The sequence below is a fragment of the Colletes gigas genome, unplaced genomic scaffold (assembly GCF_013123115.1).
Source record: "Colletes gigas isolate AHSC1104 unplaced genomic scaffold, ASM1312311v1 Colletes_gigas_Sc00040, whole genome shotgun sequence".
In the NCBI taxonomy this organism is placed as follows: Eukaryota; Metazoa; Arthropoda; class Insecta; order Hymenoptera; family Colletidae; genus Colletes; species Colletes gigas.
In genome coordinates, this window is record NW_025106669.1 from 1,375,306 (window position 1) to 1,396,548 (window position 21,243).

At 36.8% G+C, this 21,243-nt stretch overlaps 1 protein-coding gene across 1 annotated transcript in view; it reads left to right on the forward strand.

Moving 5' to 3' along the window:
- LOC122402841 overlaps positions 1 to 21,243 on the forward strand; it is a 55,713-nt gene that overhangs the window by 3,166 nt on the left and 31,304 nt on the right. Inside the window, exons 2-3 of the mRNA XM_043405971.1 lie at positions 13,435 to 13,591; positions 20,454 to 20,570. Coding sequence (XP_043261906.1) covers positions 13,435 to 13,591; positions 20,454 to 20,570 — 274 coding nt within the window. The remainder of the gene's footprint in view (positions 1 to 13,434; positions 13,592 to 20,453; positions 20,571 to 21,243) is intronic.

Consider the following 21,243-nt stretch of genomic DNA (forward strand, 5'->3'; position numbering starts at 1 on the left):
TGTGTGTGTGTGTGTTTGTATGTTTATATGTTTGTATGTGTGTGTGTGTGTTTGTATGTGTGTGTGTGTTTGTATGTGTGTGTGTGTTTGTATGTTTGTATGTGTGTGTGTGTTTGTATGTTTGTATGTGTGTGTGTGTTTGTATGTGTGTGGGTGTGTGTGTTTGTGTATGTTTATATGTTTGTATGTGTGTGTGTGTGTGTGTGTTTGTATGTTTGTATGTGTTTGTGTGTGTGTTTGTATGTTTGTATGTTTGCGTGTGTGTGTCTGTGTTTGTTTGTTTGTGTGTGTGTTTTGAAGCTTTTAGGGAATTGAATCTTATACAACCTTATCCTATACTTTGATAGCAATTTAGGAACAAAATGGCTGATTTACAAGTTTCTTGCAACGAGACTAAAATTGCTTACAGACTAGCTCCTTTACAGCGCCATATTTTTGTTATTATTACGATTTTATGAGGAGAAAAACATATAGAAATTTGAGTACATAATAGATGACATTTATTGGAAGAGTTCTAATAATTACTGTCGACAAATTATTATTATCATTCGCTGTTTTATAGCGTTGTGTGTTGTTTTTATTTATTGAGCAAAATATGATGCATGGAAATTCGAGTATTTGAAATTTGAATGGGAGATTCTAGAGGCTAGCATAAGACGAAAATCAAGAATATCAATTTGTTGATTTAGGTTTCGCTAAAAAGTTATTAAACAATTAAATTGAAAAATTTTTAATCGTTCTGAAAAAATTATTTTCGATTGCAGGGGTCAATTACAATCATTTTTGGTAAACAGACATAACCTCGAAATCCTAACCATTTTCGAGAAAAAAATTCGAGTAGGTGCCTAAATTTTTCGGCGAAATTGAAAATTATCAGAACACTCTAGAAAAATTATTTTCGATTGCAGGGTTCAATTATAATCATTTTTGGTCAACAGACATAACCTCGAAATCCTAACAATTTTCGAGAAAAAAATTCGAGTAGTTTCTGAAATTTTTAAACGAAATTAAAAAATGTCGAATCGTACTAAAAAAATTATATTTAGTTGCAGAGGTCAATTACAAGCATTTTTGGTCATTACACATATACCCGAATTCCAACGCATTTTCGAGAAAAAAAATTCCTTACAGAAAATCTAATTTGAGGTTAGAAATGCTACCTTGAAACATTAAAACGTCATAACTTCTGAACGGATTGGAGGATTTTAATGTTTCAAACGGCAAACAACGCGTATTTTGGCGAAGAATACGTAGAAATTCTAATAATATCGGAAAAGTTATTCCTTGACCCTTTAAAATTAGAAAAGACCTCATAAGAATGGTCTAATTTTCAAACAGCCATAACTTCTACAATAGTGAATATATTTCGATGAAACTTTTTTTCTGAAATAGAGCCCATGAGTACCTACAAAAAAGTATTGGACAAAATTTCCGTTCGATTGAAAAGATTGAAAATTTAAAATACGTTCGATCTTCTTTAACATGGAAAACCAAAATTTCATTGAAATTTCTTTTTAAAGCGTCTTATTTGCGTATTGTAGACGGAACAAGAACGTATATACATAGAGTACGCTATACATAGAGTTCTGTCTTGCCAAAACACGTCTACGAATAATTTGCTCGAACCACCTGTCGCCGCCATAACTGAGAGCGTCCGTCTCGTTACGAGAAAGAAAACGAATTAAATGGCGCTGAAATTGAGATCCACCGCGAAAATATATCGTCGTTATAAATAACTGTACGTGGCCAATGCTTTCTTAACAACAGTTAACAATTCAACTCGTTACAAAAACAACAAAAGTATTGACGCCCAAAGAGATAGTCTGCATAGAATTTTAAATAAAATTTACCACTGATATTGTTCATCGCGTCACTTATTGTATTAACGTGCGTATTTCGTGAGCAATTTATTTTCAAAATATGAAAAAAACATGTCTTGGGAAGAAGGGTGTAGTTTTGATCAAATATCATCAATTTTACAGCTTTTCCGAATTTATCAAATTCGTGATATAATACGATCTAATATTGCTCGACCTTGAATTCTTATCGGAGGCGGAACGAAAGAAATCGACGCCATTTTTTGTATTCTCAAATCCCAACGAGCACATAAAAATGTCCCCGTTCGTAATTAAAGATTCACCGCGATCCGAAAATATAGTATTAATTGCAAAAAATTTAGTATTGTTAAATAGAAGGAAACAGTGAATAATAATAATACATAAAACCAACCCTAAAGGACAATCTGAAGGACAACACATCGACCCAAAATCTATTACAGTACCTCAAAATGACCAAATTGTACAACAAACTCTAAAAATTGTATTCTCCGGGTCGCTAATAACCCTTAGCGGTTGATGCGACTTTAAACAAATAAATAAAAAAAAAAAATAATAATTTATAATAATTTCTCCACGTAAACTTGATAGTAGAGTGTTGGAACAAAGGAGCGCGGTGCAACGAAGTCTTCCGTGCGCGATTCGGGTAGGCTCGGGAGCCTTCGGGGCGATTCGGGTGGGCTCGGGAGCGTTCGAGTCGAGTCGGTTCCCGGGGCCCGAGAACAAAGGCAGTGGTTTCTGGTCGCTGATCGAGTGAACGCGTGTACATGGCCCCAATGTAGAAACAAATATACAGGGTGTCCCAATCTAAAGTGTGACAGTCGCGATACTGCAATAACTATCGATGATACGGAAAAATTGTTTACATGAAAATTGCAGGATAAAATATGATCTTTATTCCGGCGTAAACGGAAATTTTATTTATGTTATTAATTTCAAAGATACGATGATGGAAGTTTCGTTTTTTAAATGGAGCTATATATTTTTTTTCCCGATCGTGCGATAGTGTTTTCCAATACGAATTCATCAACCTGCAAATTTATTTAAACGTACATATATATCGAACTGTTTATCAGAGTGTTAATTTTGTGAAGCCCCCATAAATCCAACATGGAGAAAGCAAGGTGAAAAATCACGATTCAACAAATTATTATTTAATTCAATAATTAGTATAAATGAATTTTATGGGAGGAAAGAAGCAGTTGTATACCCAAGAAACGGAAGGAATTGCCTCTGGATGGAATTCAAACGATCACAATTTTTATAATAGGTTATTTCAATATTCACATAATTCAACAAATCATTATTTTGCAACCTGACCTTACACTTATATGTATCACGTGTCTGCTAAAGTAAACCTTCCATTGCAGTGAAATGCAATTCAATTTTTTTAGTTCGTTTAGGTTATGTTTCATGCGTCAGAATGTCCTTTTTCCTTGAATAACAAATCCTGTTGTTTGGAAATAAATATTCAACGATCTCGTTTTTCGTTTTCGCTGTAGATCTCGTTTTTGTTTAAAATTACACTAAGCAATCTATTTTCGTTTGTTTGAGAGTCGAAGAATCGTAAGAGAACTTATATATAGGTTTGTTAATACGAATTAAAACAATGCATGAATATAGTAAATCAATTTTTGGTAAAAATTCTCAGATTGGTTTTTCAATTGAAAGACAAATCAAAAAGAAAAGATTGTAAATAATTTATAGGGTTCAATATGAATAAAAGCAATCTATGAAAAGTCTTTCATTTTTTGGTAAAAATTCTGAGATTGGGTTTTTCAATTGAAAGACAAATCAAAAAGAAAAAGATTGTAAATAATTTATAGGGTTCTAGACTTCAGTAAAGGATAGTTTTTTTCATCCTTTTCTGTCGTTTCCAATATTTTTCATTTGATTCCAATATTCTTGCAATTCTTGCAATTCTTGAAATGTAAGAAATATCAAAATTGTGAAATATAGTAAAATTTCTTAAATAACATGTCGAATAATGAGACTCGGTAGCTGATTTTGCTTTTAACGTCTCATCGTGAGCATAAAACAGTGATTTCTTTGCTTCTATCATAAAATACTGATGGTTTCATTGATTTTTTCTTAATTTTTTCGTTTCTATGAGTTCCGACCCCGTTTCGATTGCCTGTTTAAAGAACGAAAGTGACAAATTACATCCCTGTGAAATATTACAGTAAGACGCTACTTCTTTCTCGTACACTATTCGAATAATCAGACTCAGCAGTTGGTTTTGCTTTCAACGTCTCATCGTGAGCATAAAACAGTGATTTCTTTGCTTCTATCATAAAATACTGATAGTTTCACCGATTTTTGCTTAATTTTTTCATTTCTATGAGTTCCGACCCCGTTTCGATTACCTATTTAAAGAACGAAAGTGACGATTGCATGTGAAATGTTACAATAGGAGACTACTAGTTCCTTGTACGCTTAATTCTTCAATTTCTTTGCTACGAATGTTAAAAAATTCTTCAAGTTTCTCCAAAACGTTTCCAAAATTCTCCCCCCGTCCCTTCTCCCTTTCATCGCTGTGAAATATTACAACAGGAGACTACTTCTTTCTCGTACACTATTCGAATAATCAGACTCGGCGGTTGAAGTTCTTTGCTTCTGTCGTAAAATACTTTCATCGATTTTTTTTCAATTTTTCATTTCTATGGGTTCCAACCCTGTTTCGATTACCTATTTAAAGAACGAAAGTGACGATTGCATGTGAAATGTTACAATAGGAGACTACTAGTTCCTTGTACGCTTAATTCTTCAATTTCTTTGCGACGAATGTTAAAAAATTCTCCGAAACGACTCGAACGGAAAGATCCAAGATGGCGGCGTCTATTAAGACACTTATTTCGAGGAACGTGGCATAAAAATGGCCCCCAAACGAGCTCCAATTAGCCAAAAAGTGAAAGAAAAATCACCACTATTTTAACGTAAAGGCTTTCGAGTTAATTTCTAGGTTATTTTCGATGAACACACGATATTCGAAGTTTGAGAATTCGAGAATTCGAGAATTAGAGAATTTGATCCCATGAGCCTAGAATTATCATGGTTTCTACACCTAGAGGGATCTAGTTTTCATTTTTTCTCGATTTCTTTGGTTTCAAGACTTCTTTTCTTCAATTCGTGTTTCGACGGTTCGTCCATTTTTCGTTTTACGTTTTCTATTTTAACGTAAAGGCTTTCGAGTTAATTTCTAGGTTATTTTCGATGAACACACGATATTCGAAGTTCGAGAATTCGAGAATTCGAGAATTAGAGAATTTGATCCCATGAGCCTAGAATTATCATGGTTTCTACACCTAGAGGGATCTAGTTTTCATTTTTTCTCGATTTCTTTGGTTTCAAGACTTCTTTTCTTCAGTTCGTGTTTCGACGGTTCGTCCATTTTTCGTTTTACGTTTTCTATTTTAACGTAAAGGCTTTCGAGTTAATTTCTAGGTTATTTTCGATGAACACACGATATTCGAAGTTCGAGAATTCGAGAATTCGAGAATTAGAGAATTTGATCCCATGAGCCTAGAATTATCATGGTTTCTACACCTAGAGGGATCTAGTTTTCATTTTTTCTCGATTTCTTTGGTTTCAAGACTTCTTTTCTTCAATTCGTGTTTCGACGGTTCGTCCATTTTTCGTTTTACGTTTTCTATTTTAACGTAAAGGCTTTCGAGTTAATTTCTAGGTTATTTTCGATGAACACACGATATTCGAAGTTTGAGAATTCGAGAATTCGAGAATTAGAGAATTTGATCCCATGAGCCTAGAATTATCATGGTTTCTACACCTAGAGGGATCTAGTTTTCATTTTTTCTCGATTTCTTTGGTTTCAAGACTTCTTTTCTTCAATTCGTGTTTCGACGGTTCGTCCATTTTTCGTTTTACGTTTTCTATTTTAACGTAAAGGCTTTCGAGTTAATTTCTAGGTTATTTTCGATGAACACACGATATTCGAAGTTTGAGAATTCGAGAATTCGAGAATTAGAGAATTTGATCCCATGAGCCTAGAATTATCATGGTTTCTACACCTAGAGGGATCTAGTTTTCATTTTTTCTCGATTTCTTTGGTTTCAAGACTTCTTTTCTTCAATTCGTGTTTCGACGGTTCGTCCATTTTTCGTTTTACGTTTTCTATTTTAACGTAAAGGCTTTCGAGTTAATTTCTAGGTTATTTTCGATGAACACACGATATTCGAAGTTTGAGAATTCGAGAATTCGAGAATTAGAGAATTTGATCCCATGAGCCTAGAATTATCATGGTTTCTACACCTAGAGGGATCTAGTTTTCATTTTTTCTCGATTTCTTTGGTTTCAAGACTTCTTTTCTTCAATTCGTGTTTCGACGGTTCGTCCATTTTTCGTTTTACGTTTTCTATTTTAACGTAAAGGCTTTCGAGTTAATTTCTAGGTTATTTTCGATGAACACACGATCTTCGAAGTTCGAGAATTCGAGAATTAGAGAATTAGAGAATTTGATCCCATGAGCCTAGAATTATCATGGTTTCTACACCTAGAGGGATCTAGTTTTCATTTTTTCTCGATTTCTTTGGTTTCAAGACTTCTTTTCTTCAATTCGTGTTTCGACGGTTCGTCCATTTTTCGTTTTACGTTTTCTATTTTAACGTAAAGGCTTTCGAGTTAATTTCTAGGTTATTTTCGATGAACACACGATATTCGAAGTTTGAGAATTCGAGAATTCGAGAATTAGAGAATTTGATCCCATGAGCGTAGAATTATCATGGTTTCTACACTCCAGGGATCTAGTTTTCATTTTTTTTTAGATTTCTTTGGTTTCAAGGCTTCTTCGTCAGTTCGTGTTGCGACGGTTCCGTCCATTTTTCTTTCTTCCGGGCGTCGTTGGTGTTTCGTGTACGGTGCGACCAAGTATTCGGGGGATGTGAAAGGGGAAAAGAGGTGGCGCGAGAATAAGAAGAAGAGGGTCGACCTTGCGGGAGGCGATCTCGTTAAGCGGTAAGCGCGATAACCAATTTAGGGCCTCGGAATTCCGCCGGCGCCGCCAGAAATAGTCGGCCAACGGCGGTGTGTATGAACTATACTTAACCCCTGCCTACTACCACTACTACTGCGTGTACAAACACACCAGTCTGCCCCTACCAGCGCGCTCGGTTATGCTACAATACGCATGATCGCGAATAAATTTATTTATTTCTATTATTTGACGATTTTGTAACTTGCAAAAACGTAGAAATTCGAGTATATAATAGACGACATATACAGGGTGTTCGGCCACCTCTAGCAAAAATTTCAATGAGCGATAGTGGAGGCCAAAATAAGACGAACATCAAGAATACTAATTTGTTGATGGAAGCTTCGTTAAAAAGTTATTAGCAATTAAATTCAAAAATTTCAAATCGTTCTGGAAAAATTATTTTCGGTCGCGGGGGTCAATTGCAATCAGTTTTTGTCATTAGACGTACCCACGAAATCCTGCCCACTTTCGAGAAAAAAAATAGAGAAGGTGTGAGATTAATCGAGAAAATTAAAAAATTGCAAATCGTTGTGGAAAAATTATTTTCGGTTGCAGGGGTCAATTATAATCATTTTTGGTCAGTAGACATACCTTCGAAATTCTAACCATTTTCGAGAAAAAAATTCGAGAAGGTGTGACATTTATCGAGAAAATTAAAAAATTTCAAATTGTTCTGAAAAAATTATTTTTGGTTGCGGGGGTCAATTATAAGCATTTTTGGTCAATAGGCATACCATCGAAATTTTAACCATTTTCGAGAAAAAAATTCGAGTAGGTACTGAAATTTTTAGACGAAATTAAAAAATTTCAAACGATACTAAAAAAATTATAGTCAGTTGCAAAAGTCAATTACAAGAATTTTTGGTGGATAGATATACCCCCGAAATGCTACGCATTTTCGGGAAAAAAATTCATTACCGAAAATCTAATGTGAGGCTTCCCTGAAATTTCATGCTAATCTTTAAAAAATCATAACTTCTGAACGCATTGAAGGATTTTAATGTTTGAAAAGGCAAATAACGCGTAATTTAGTGGAGAATATGTAGAAATTCAAACAATATTGAAAAAATTGTTCTTTGACCCCATAAAGTTAGAAAAACCCCATAAAAATGGGTCCAATTTTTAAACAGCTATAACTCTTGCAATAGTGAATATATTTCAATGAAACTTTTTTCTGTGGCAGAGTCCATGGGCACCTACAAAAAAGTATTAGACAACTTTTCTTTTGGGCGTCAAACAAAATTACTAAAAATGAAAAACAAAATTTTAAGAAAAATCGACAGGGTAAATTTTTCGGCGAAATTGAACAGTATCAAAACACTCTAGAAAAATTATTTTCGATTGCAGGGGTTAGTTACAATCATTTTTGGTTAAGAGTCATAACCTCGAAATCCTAACCATTTTCGAGAAAAAAATTCGAGTAGATGCCTAAATTTATGGCGAAATTAAAAAGTATCAAATCATTCTGAAAAAATTATTTTCGATTGCAGGGGTTAATTGCAATCATTTTTTGTCATCAGACATAACCTCGAAATCCTAACAATTTTCGAGAAAAAAATTCTAGTAGGTACTGAATTTTTTAGACGAAAATAAAAAATTTCAAATGATACTAAAAAAATTATATTTAGTTAAAGGGGTCAATTACAAGCATTTTTGGTCATTAGACGTAACCTCGAAATCCTAACAATTTTCGAGAAAAAAATTCGAGTAGGTTCCCAAATTTTTCGACAAAATTAAAAAATTTCCAATCGTAAAAAAAAAATTATTTTTGATTGCAGGGGTCAATTACAATCATTTTTGGTTAATACACATACCCTCGAAATCCTACTCAGTTTCGAGAAAAAAATTCCTCACTGAAAATATAAGCTCATTCTATAACAAAACTTCAAATTTTATTTAAACAAACAACGCGTCGCGACGAGTAAAGAGTTCCTGATCTTTTATTCCTTATTTTACATTTTTATTTAATTTCTTATTGAATTTTTATTGAAATCAATGGTACAAAATCTACAAATTAATTTACCATTAACTATATCTACCATTAATAATATCTACCATTACATAAACATAAATCAACAATTAATTACATGAAACAATACAAACTAACCCAAAAGAAGCAAAAAAAGAAAATATATTTCTAATCAGAACGAGCCCAGCTATATCAGGCACTCAAATAACAAAAAAAAACAGTCAATAATTACGAAATTAAATAAATAAAAACTTTGAATCGGTCAAATAGTCAATAGAAACGAATTAAACGTGTTAAAACTTTATTAATCATTTTCATAGCCTAAAAAGTACAAAAGCAACCAAAAGCAGGGCCCTAGGATTTTGAACACCCATTTTTAAAATCAAATTCTCGCAGAAAAAATTGAAGAAAAAGTCATTTTTTTTTAGCGTTTACAGCAGAATGGAGTATCTTTGTTATCGTGGGTTTGATTCGCGGCGCCATGTTTTGCGTTGGCCACTCTGTACGTTTTTTTGTGTGTTTAAGATGGCGTCGCCGCTCGTGGCGACACCTCGGTTTTTCCCCCCAACGCGATCTGTGATTCCACCTATGTATTAACCCCTTAACGTTCATGCCCGAGTCTGACTGCTTTGAAAAACAATATTTGTTTAATCCAACGGTTTGAGGGATGAAAATATTTGGTTTCCTTCAAATTATTAGATACAACATTATAATTAACAGCTCTTTTGGGTGTAGACTGTATTGCAACTGGTCATAATGCTGACGATAGAAAAGATTATCTTATAAAGAATTGTATGGATGGACTATGGATAAAATTGTGGCAGAAATAGGTAAAAAGAACAATTGCAGATTTTGTGGTGTTTTCCGAAGACAAGCATTAGATAGAGGTGCTGCTCTTTTGGGTGTAGACTGTATTGCATTATAATTAACAAAAACCGTATTTTTAGAAACAAATCCAACAAAGAAAACTGATCATTGTTGGTTGACCCGTAAAATATGAGCGTTGAGGGGTTAAATAATAATTTTACAGCATCTATAATTGGTTGTATTTAACCTATAAATAAAGATTTATTATGTCCTTTTCGATCTTGAATATAACCTAAAATTTTTCGTTCGTGTAATGTTAAAAATGCAATTGAATTTATTAAAATTGATAAAAATCATCTTTAACAATCTCGAGTTTCATCGAGTCCGACGATCATCGACGGATCTCCTTGATCCACTTGCGCCCGAGATCCTCGTCAAGATCGTTCAGTCAAAGTTTACCGTCCCACGTCCTCGCGGAGATTTATTTCGCCGATCTAAATCCGCGTGATTTCGTACGCCCACGATCCACCCGGCGTGTATATTTATTTACACGGGGCCAGGACAACCGATGATGTCGCGTCATTTCGCGCTCGACGACGCGAGAGTAACGGACACGGGCGTTTGATGGATCGTCGCTGCTGCGTTTTGGCAGCGAATCCTTTCGAGGGAAACGTGCGTGAGCCACTCCATTCTTCTGCTGCCCACGTGTCGCGATTATTAAGTGGATCGATAAATAAATTACGCGGGTCTGTGTAAGGAAATCTGGCGACAAACGAACTCCGTCTGCTCCCGTGGATCCAAGAAGATCGGATCTACGGAGTAGTGATTACGCATCGATGAGTCTGTTTCTTGTTTTTGGCATTGTTGGAACAAGGGAGCGCTGTGCAACTGCACGTCTTCGCGATTCGGGTAGGCTCGGGAGCCTTCGGGGGCGAGTCGGTTCGCCGGGGCCAGAAGCATGGCCCGAGAACAAAGGCAATTTTGGTCGATGAGTGAACGCGTGTGGCTACATGGCCCATTCTAGAAACAAATATAAATGTATATGTTACAGTGAAACACCGAAATCTGGAGAATGTCGACTTTCACCGGTGAATGTCAACATTCACATAGTCGCTTAGTGTATGTCCGAAATATTTGCTAAACACCCTTATTTCTGACTTACACCGGTAAATGTTGACATCCACCATGCACTAATGGTGAGTGTTGAACATGTTGGAGATTTATATTTTCTTCCCCGTAATTCAGTCGCTATAAAACGTCACAAGGGTGACGTAACTTTTTCGCCTCTCTTTCTGAAAGGATCTAACCCAGACCTAACCCAGACTTAATTCAGACTTATTCCAGACCTAACCCAGACCTAACCCCCGTTATCAGCGATGAATTGGTCTGGGTTAGGTCTGGAATAAGTCTGAATTAAGTCTGGGTTAGGTCTGGGTTAGGTCTGAATTAAGTCTGGGTTAGGTCTGGGTTAGTTCTGAATTAAGTCTGGGTTAGGTCTGGGTTAGGTCTGGAATAAGTCTGGGTTAGGTCTGGGTTAGGTCTGAATTAAGTCTGGGTTAGGTCTGGGTTAGGTCTGGAGTAAGTCTGGGTTAGGTCTGGGTTAGGTCTGGAATAAGTCTGGGTTAGGTCTGGGTTAGGTCTGAATTAAGTCTGGGTTAGGTCTGGAATAAGTCTGGGTTAGGTCTGGGTTAGGTCTGGAATAAGTCTGGGTTAGGTCTGGAATAAGTCTGAATTAAGTCTGGGTTAGGTCTGGGTTAGGTCTGAATTAAGTCTGGGTTAGGTCTGGGTTAGGTCTGAATTAAGTCTGGGTTAGGTCTGGGTTAGGTCTTAATTTACTCTTAAAAAGACGAGTTTGCTAATTAGAAAATCTAATTTTTCTTCCAGACCTAACCCAGACCTAACCCAGACTTAATTCAGAACTAACCCAGACCTAACCCAGACCTAACCCAGACTTAATTCAGACCTAACCCAGACCTAACCCAGACTTAATTCAGACCTAACCCAGACCTAACCCAGACTTAATTCAGACCTAACCCAGACCTAACCCAGACTTAATTCAGACCTAACCCAGACTTAATTCAGACCTAACCCAGACCTAACCCAGACTTAATTCAGACCTAACCCAGACCTAACCCAGACTTAATTCAGACCTAACCCAGACCTAACCCAGACTTAATTCAGACCTAACCCAGACCTAACCCAGACTTAATTCAGACCTAACCCAGACTTAATTCAGACCTAACCCAGACCTAACCCAGACTTACGTCAGACCTAACCCAGACCTAACTCAGACTTAATTCAGACCTAACCCAGACCTAACCCAGACTTAATTCAAACTTATTCCAGACCTAACCCAGACTTAATTCAGACCTAACCCAGACCTAACCCAGACTTAATTCAGACTTATTCCAGACCTAACCCAGACCAATTCATCGCTGATAACGGGGGTTAGGTCCGTTTTATTCCGGGTCAATCATAACACGATTCAAGATCATCCAAGATATTTGCAATGTTTATATAAAATAAACAAAGGTAGTTTATAAGTAACAAATAATCGGAAACATGTCACCAAAGTAAAATACCAAAGTTTCGTTATTTTTATTCGCAGTAAAAGTTTAAATATTTCGTCCATGCAAAATTTAAAAATATCGATAATTTTGATAGAAATAAAAACAGTCTCTAACTTCTTTGAAGAAAAAAATCTTAGATAAAAGTGTTGACAATGATTACCTCAGGAATCGTATGGCTCGAACCGCCATTTTGTCTCACGCGTTGTGACGTCGTCCATTTGTCTCTACTCGTTTATCACCTCATTTTTTTTATTTTTTTTAGTAATTCTAGAAAGCGTATTTTCTTTTTGTCCACGGATTAAGCAATCGCGAAAGTGATACATCGTTCACATTAATTTGGAAATGTTTCGTAGCCTGTACGCGTTAAGCTCGAACTTTATTGTCTTTCGTAATTGCCGCCATAAAGAGAGATAAACCGGACCTCCGCTGTTCTTCAAATACACCGAGTCCCAGGAACCGACAGCGATAATTCACGCGATTTCTGCGCGTTGTTCCTGCAACCGTGAAAGCGGCGGTCGTAAATTAGCAGACATCGGTTGTAGGCGATAATATTCGAACTAGAAATTGACGGGGAGCCAATTCATTACATCAGACACGGGCGAATTTTCCAAGACACTCCTCGAACGCGATAAAATACCAGTATTTTTGGATCCTCGTTTTATTGCCTTTAAAGACATCGAATGTTTCAAACACCAGCGTCATCAAAAACAACATTGTATCACATACGATGTAAACAATAAACACCTTATGGAAGTTAGTATCACACAGAATTTGAATACTGGCCAGTAGAGGTCACTAGTAACTCAATTCTTCAGAAAAATGGTCAACTTTTGCTAAAAAATAAGTCAGAAATGGTCATAAGTGATCAACAGTGGCCAGTTGCGGTCAGAAATGGCCATAAGTGCTCATAAGTGGCCAGTAGAGGTCAGTAGTGGTCAGTAGTGGTCAACGGTGGCCAGTAGAGGTCACTAGTGGTCAGTAGTGGTCAACGATGGTCACTAATGCTTGCATATCAGTGGTTACAATCGAAACAACATTGTATCACATACGATGTATAGAATAGACACCTTATGAAAGTTAGTATCTCACGATTAGGAATACCAATCTTCTAAAAAACTCTTCATTTAAAATAATCTTGTCAATTATGGCCAAACGTGCCACTGAAATCTGAACTTTTTTTTTTTATGCTTAAACCTGATATAAGTCTTTATATTGTAGCAGTCGAGGAGGATTTTTCAGAGCTTGTAAACTTTTCTTTTCCAGGGAAAGTGCATGTGGGCGGGGACTGCAGGACGACGAGTCACTCTGCAGGACACTCCATTGAGATCGCTGTCAGAAGTCGAGAGGAGGGTCCTTTGCAAGGTGGCTGTCGCCAAACTCCAGGCCCTCAATTTAGGAGTTCATATCAGGCCACCCAGTGGTAAGTCCTTTGATAATTCAAAAAAAAAAGAAAAAAGCACATTCGTCGATCCTCTCGATCTTCATATGTATTTCATTAACCTTTTGCACCCCTATATCGAACTAGAGACATATCATACTGTAGTTATCACACGTAATACAGACACATAATCTATACTATTCTTTACCGAAAATCTAATGCGAGGCTTCCCTGAAATTTCATGCGAATCTTCAAAATGTCATAACTTCCGAACGGATTGGACGATTTTAATTTTTCAAAATGCAAACGACGCGTATTTTGGTGGAGAGTATGTAGAAATTCCATAAATATTCGAAAAGTTATTCCTTGACACCGAAAAATGAGAAAACCCCCATAAAAATGGTCCAATTTTCAAACAGCCATAACTCCTACAATAGTGAATACGTTTCAATGAAACTTTTTTCTGCTATAGAGCTCACGGATGCCTACAAAAAAGTATTAGACAACTTTTCTCCAGAGCGTCAAACAAAATTACTAAAAATGAAAAACATATAGGGTAGGTGTCGAAATTTTTCAGCGAAACAAAAATTTTCGAATCGTTTTGAAAAAATTATTTTTAGCTGTGGGGGGGAGATTACAATCATTTTTTGTGAATAGATACTCCGCCGAAATCCTACGCACTTTCGAGAAAAAAATTCTTTACCGAAAATATATTCTGTGTCCGGAAATATTTCCATAACTTTTCAACGAAGCCTCAATCAAGAAATTGATATTCTTCATTTTCGTCTTGTTTTGGCCTCCAGAATCTCCCGTTAAAATTTTTTTATCCTCCCTGTATAAGAAATGGGAAATTTTAATTTTCAAGAAACTACATAATACGCTCAATATGCAACTATATCTATACTATTATATAAAGAGAGAGCCGATTTTTATGTTCGCGCAAAACTCAAGACCTATTGAACCGATCTTCCTCAAATTTTGACACGTTATTCCTGCATACTCTAGGACGGACATAGGTTATGTAGCATGTCTCAGAAGCGCGTTATTAACATGTAATTTATGTGCAAAGATTTCATGTGTACGACTGTTTGGCGGACTACGCGACCCCTGTATACGGCAGTCTACATGCGCGCGCATACGCGTAACGGCCCGCGCGATACCTCGCCCCGTAGCAGTACTGCGATGTCACCGCCAGGTGGCGTAGCTTCTCGAGCGCTTTCTCGCGAGAGAATTGCGTTATCGCGGATATATATGTCAGGGCATGCTAGTAAAGATATATAATAATAATATAAAATGCAAACTCGATAGGCATACGCTTAAGAACGACTACATGGCGCATACTAAGATGGCGCTGCGGTGGGACGAGCAAAACACCCTTCACATACACTTAAAAATTACAAATTGCAACAACAATGCAAATGAAACAGCTATTTCATATTATATCAGATTACTATTATATTTTTTATTATATCAGATTATTATTATGTTAGATATTATATATTAAGAATTTGCTTAAATTGCCCTATAATTATATTAGATTATTATTATATAAGATTACACATCGAGGTGAAAGGTCGAGTGAATTGTTAATTTCTATTCAAATCTTATTTTTAACCCCGTTTCACACAATTCGAGATTTACGAATGTTTTGAATTTAAATATTCTTAGACGAGAATAATTCCTCCGCGTCTAGATGGCGCCACGTAATGATAAAAGTTGCCCAGAGGGACCCCACGAATTGTGAAGGTCGGTTCTTTGGGAATTCATCGAGGAAATCAGTATCTCATTCAGAACGTGGAGGGTGAAATCTCAGCTTGGCTGTTTCCCGTATGATTGACATGTTTATGAGCGCGAGGATCCATTTGCTTTGCCCTGTACCTCCAACGTTGGAGTATCCTCTTTCCCAAAGAATCTTGTTTTCGTGGCATTCGGTATACACCACGAACGAAGCTTTTAGGGATCATTAGGAGGATCTTATTACCCTCTTTCACGAATTCAAGGGGAGATATCGTGTAATGGACTCGGGGATATGAAATATTCATCGTGGTCGTAAAGTCGTAGCGCCAAACGAAGGTGTTTATTAGGGTTTATTAGACAGTCACGATATTTATTATAGTATTGGGACTTCTATATCGGAAGAATTGACGTTATTATATTCTTCTTTTCCCCAAGATATGTGTTATAACATCCAAGATAATTTTTTCCTTTTTAAATTGATTTTTAATATCGTTTCTGGAGAGAAAATAAAATGTTTCGAATAATTGAAAAAAATTTTAATGGGAGATTCTAGAGGCCAAAATAATGCGAAAATGAAGTATACTAATTTGTTGATTGAGGCTTCGTTAAAAAGTTATAGTAACATTTCCAGTATATTTTCGCAAAAGAATTTTTTTCTCGAAAGTGCGTAGGATTTTGAGGGTATGTGTATTCACCAAAAATGGTTGAAATTGACCCCCACAGCCGAAAATAATTTTTTCAGAATGATTTGAAACTTTTTAATTGTCAGGGTAGCAGACAGTTATGGTCAGACATTATATTTTCAGTAATGAATTTTTTTCTCGAAAATGGTTAGGATTTCGAGGGTATGCCTATTCACCAAAAATGCTCGTAATTGGCCCCTGTAACTAAATATATTTTTTTTAATACGATTTGAAATTTTTGAATTTTGTCGAAAAATTTCATACATTCTCGAATTTTTTTCTCGAAAGTAGTTAGGATTTCAAGGGCATGTCTAATGACCAAAAACGATTATAATTGACTTCTGTAACCGAAAATAATTTTTCCAGAGTGATTTAAAATTTTTGAATTTCACCGAAAAATCACCCTGTCGATTTTTCTTAAGAATTCGTTTTTCATTTTTAATAAATTTGTTTGACGCTCTACAGAAAAGTTGTCTAGTACTTTTTTGTAGATATTCATGGGCTCTGCTTTAGAAAAAAGTTTCAATGAGATACCTTTACTATTGTAGGAGTTATGGCCGTTTAAAAAATTAGATCAGTTTTAGGGGGGTTTTTCTCAATTTACGGTGTCAAGGAACAACATTTTCAATATTGTTAGAATTTCTACATATTCTCCACTAAATTACGCGTTGTTTGCCGTTTGAAACATTAAAATCTTCCAATCCGTTCAGAAGTTATGATTTTTTAAAGATTCGCATGAAATTATTGAAGTGACATTCCTTGTGGAATTTTTTTCTCGAAAATGGTTAGGATTTCAAGGATATGCCTATTGACCAAAAATGATTATAATTGACCCCTGCAATCGAAAATAATTTTTCCAGAACGATTAAAAATTGTTTAATAACTTTTTAGGGAAACCTAAATCAACAAATTGATATTCTTGATTTTCGTCTTATTTTAGGCTCTAGAATAGCCGAACACCCTGTATACAAAAATTCTAAAATCTTGTATAATGATTTCTACAATATTATACATCCTTCATCGTTTTTTTTTTAACTAAATTGATTTTCAATATCATTTTTGAAGAGAATCGAAATAAAATGTTTCCAAAATATACAAAAACACGTCACAGTGTCCCTCTATTTTCAATTTGAAACTAACAAATTTATGGCGATCTATGTTTCCCATAAAGAATCGATAACGTCGAGTTATCGATACATATCGATGCATCACCATCGATTCAGAATCTCGCAAAACGCGTATATCGAACGTTCCAGGCTCGCAGATTTCGCAATCTCGCGCGTAAAACTTTTCTGCGGTGCACCGCGGTCGTTGACGTTGCACGACAATCAAGAAGAGATCGCGTTTCCACTTTTCCCGCGCACGTTCCGCGTTTCTTTGTTCCACTTCCGTGTCCAAGCGGAAGTGAATCAACGAGACCACAATAGAGACATCACGAAGCCTCCTTATTCGAAACGTGTTTCGAATCGAACGAACCAAACGCATCAAACGTTGATTTCGCGAACGATGAACGCCACCAGCAAGATTCAACGAAGACTTTGGCCCGTGAACGGAGAATATTTCATATTATATTATATAAAAAGCTAAAACTCAAGACCTATTGAACCGATTTTCCTCAAATTTTGACACGTTATTCCTGCATACTCTAGGACGGACATAGGCTATGTAGCATGACTCAGAAGCGCGTTATTAACATGTAATTTATGTGCAAAGATTTCATGTGCACGACTGTTTGGCGGACCACGCGACCCCTGTATACGACAGTCTACTTGCGCGCGCATACGCGTTAACGGCCCGCGCGATACCTCGCCCGTAGCAGTACTGCGATGTCACCGCCAGGTGGCGTAGCTTTTCGAGCGCCTTCTCGCGAGAGAATTGCATTATCGCGGTTATATATGTCAGGACGATCGTCTGGTCATAAATTGATTTTGCATAAGGTCCGGCGAAGCCGAAATGGGGCATGCTAGTAGTTATATATGTTTGCTTTAATATTGACAAATTATGGCGAAGCCTAGTATTCGTCGTTGTTCGATCTCAAAGCTTGTTATTGGGAAAACGTAATTCGATAGTTTTGTGCTCCTCTTTTTTTTCTAGAACGATACGTAGTGACGTATTTCTTTCTTTCAGGTCCACTCGAACAATCGAACGTTCCAGTTTTTTCAATAATGACTCTGGTAACATTCAATTCTACGCAAAGTCTAGTTATGGGTGAATAATTGTACAGTAATTGTAAAGATTAACTTTCCTACATTTTCTTAATTTGTTTATTTTCCGTTTATCGACGCAAACGTAACTAAAAGGGTAATAATCGTGATACATTGATCAGATTGTATCATTGTCGATTAAGATGGTTCAACAGGATTATCTAAATTGTTCTGAGTAATATTGATCTATCTAAATATTGAATAACGTTTTAAAATTTCCCTCTACCACGTAAACGAGACTTTTCACATTATTTTACGTGGACACGTGTCGTTATCATTCTCTCGTTAATTTCTTCCGATTTAGCGAAATATTTGCGTCGTTTGCAAATATATTTCCGTAGAATAGCATACCGGGCGAAAATTTTCGAAAGGTTATGCGGAAATGCAAGCAAAATATCCGCCAATATGAGGATGTGATACTAAATTTAATTTCAAAACCTATATTAATCTATTCGAGAAGCTATGGAAATTTAACGTCGATTTACTTAATCGTCGATTAATCGTCGAAAAGAAAAGGTCTGGGTTAGGTCTGGAATAAGTCTGAATTAAGTCTGGGTTAGGTCTGGGTTAGGTCTGGAATAAGTCTGGGTTAGGTCTGGGTTAGGTCTGGAATAAGTCTGGGTTAGGTCTAGGTTAGGTCTGGGTTAGATCTGAATTAAGTCTGGGTTAGGTCTGGGTTAGGTCTGAATTAAGTCTGGGTTAGGTCTGGGTTAGGTCTGAATTAAGTCTGGGTTAGGTCTGGGTTAGGTCTGAATTAAGTCTGGGTTAGGTCTGGGTTAGGTCTGGGTTAGATCTGAATTAAGTCTGGGTTAGGTCTGGGTTAGGTCTGAATTAAGTCTGGGTTAGGTCTGGGTTAGGTCTGAATTAAGTCTGGGTTAGGGCTGGGTTAGGTCTGGGTTAGATCTGAATTAAGTCTGGGTTAGGTCTGGGTTAGGTCTGAATTAAGTCTGGGTTAGGTCTGAGTTAGGTCTGGGTTAGGTGTGGAAGAAAAATTAGATTTTCTAATTAGCAAACACGTCTTTTTAAGAGTAAATTAAGACCTAATCCAGACCTAACCCAGACTTAATTCAGACTTATTCCAGACCTAACCCAGACCTAACCCAGACTTAATTCAGACCTAACCCAGACCTAACCCAGACTTAATTCAGACCTAACCCAGACCTAACCCAGACTTAATTCAGACCTAACCCAGACCTAACCCAGACCTAACCCAGACTTAATTCAGACCTAACCCAGACCTAACCCAGACTTAATTCAGACCTAACCCAGACCTAACCCAGACCTAACCCAGACCTAACCCAGACTTCATTCAGACCTAACCCAGACCTAACCCAGACTTAATTCAGACCTAACCCAGACCTAACCCAGACTTAATTCAGACCTAACCCAGACCTAACCCAGACTTAATTCAGACCTAACCCAGACCTAACCCAGACTTAATTCAGACCTAACCCAGACCTAACCCAAACCTAACCCAGACCTAACCCCCGTTATCAGCGATGAATTGGTCTGGGTTAGGTCTGGAATAAGTCTGAATTAAGTCTGGGTTAGGTCTGGGTTAGGTCTGAATTAAGTCTGAATTAAGTCTTGGTTAGGTCTGGGTTATTTTATTCTTTTATATATATATGGGTGACAGAACTTTTAACAGTGGAACTAAAACAATGAATTCTCAAGTTGAAATGTTAAAGAAAATCAATTTTACCTCGCCCGTAGCAGTACTGCGATGTTACCGCCAGGTTGCGAAGCTTCTCGAGCGCTTTCTCGCGAGAGAATTGCATTATTGCGGTTATATATGTAAGAAGTTTTACACTTGACGGTTCTGGGGTAAGTCCCCTGCCGTTCCTCACAGTGCTCTTACCGGAAGGTCCCACGCCTTCCCCACTCCGTGGCCAGATCCTTCAGGACAAAGTCTTTATTTTTCTAGCAGTACGACGTCAGGTCGTCTGCCTCTTTTAACTACTCTCTCTCTATCCCTGAACAATCAATGCCTTGACACGCGCTAGCTGGAGACCCAACGCGGTTGTCCGCTATCGCGTCGCCCGACGCCAGGCCCGTTTAGTCTCATTCGCTCTTTAGGCCACATGCACCCCGAAACTCTGTCATAAATCTATCGTAGACTGAGTGTCCTTCGGTGGTCCTTACTTTCGATTCTCTTGGAAAATGCATTGCCGCTAACATATATGTCAGGACGATCGTCTGGTGATAAATTGATTTTGCATAAGGTCGGGCGAAGCCTAGACGGGGCATGATAGTATTTCATATTTTCTTACCCGTTTCCAGAGTCTCTGAGCAGCAGCGCGGTTGCCACGAAGCCCAAGAGGAGAGCACCTTTGTTGAAGAGGAAAGCTCTCACGACAGGCTTCTTCGACAACAAAGGGAAGGACGATAAGGAAAAGGGTAAGTGGGATATGTGAATGCCTGTTAATTGAGTGTTAAGGCTTCGTTCCGTGTAATTTTCTCGTTAATAATCTAATTAAGAGTAGGCAATCGAGAATCGACTTTCAGATCATAAAATAGACCCCCATCTAGCACAGAAATTGCTATACTTTTATTAACAAAGACATCACATAATATAAAAACATAGAAAAACATAAAAAACATAAAAACAGATTGGGTTCAGTGAACCTTCCTGTAACAATTGATGAACCTTTTCTTTTGCATGTTGAATGTTGCCAACACAAGTGAATACATATTTGTAACATTTGTTGAAGCCATTACCAACTGCTTTACGTGAATAAGACGAAATATAAACCTATGCTCATGCAGCCATTGCAATATTTCTATTGCATCAAAGAAATGGGACACTTTTAATCCCAGAGTGCCCCAAAGATTTAACTAGCCTGACTCTTGATGAAGATTTTGGCCTAAACGCCAGTCAGGCTCATGGACAGCAAATGACGATCGTGATTGTCATAATCTCTGTTACATAGCACTTTATCACCAATCTAGACTGTTCAATAATTCCATTATAATATTCTAATTTAAAAGACACACAATAACATCATCTTTACTCGTAACTTAGTCTTACCAGTGGATCGAAATATATATAAAAATTAAATTAAAACAGAAT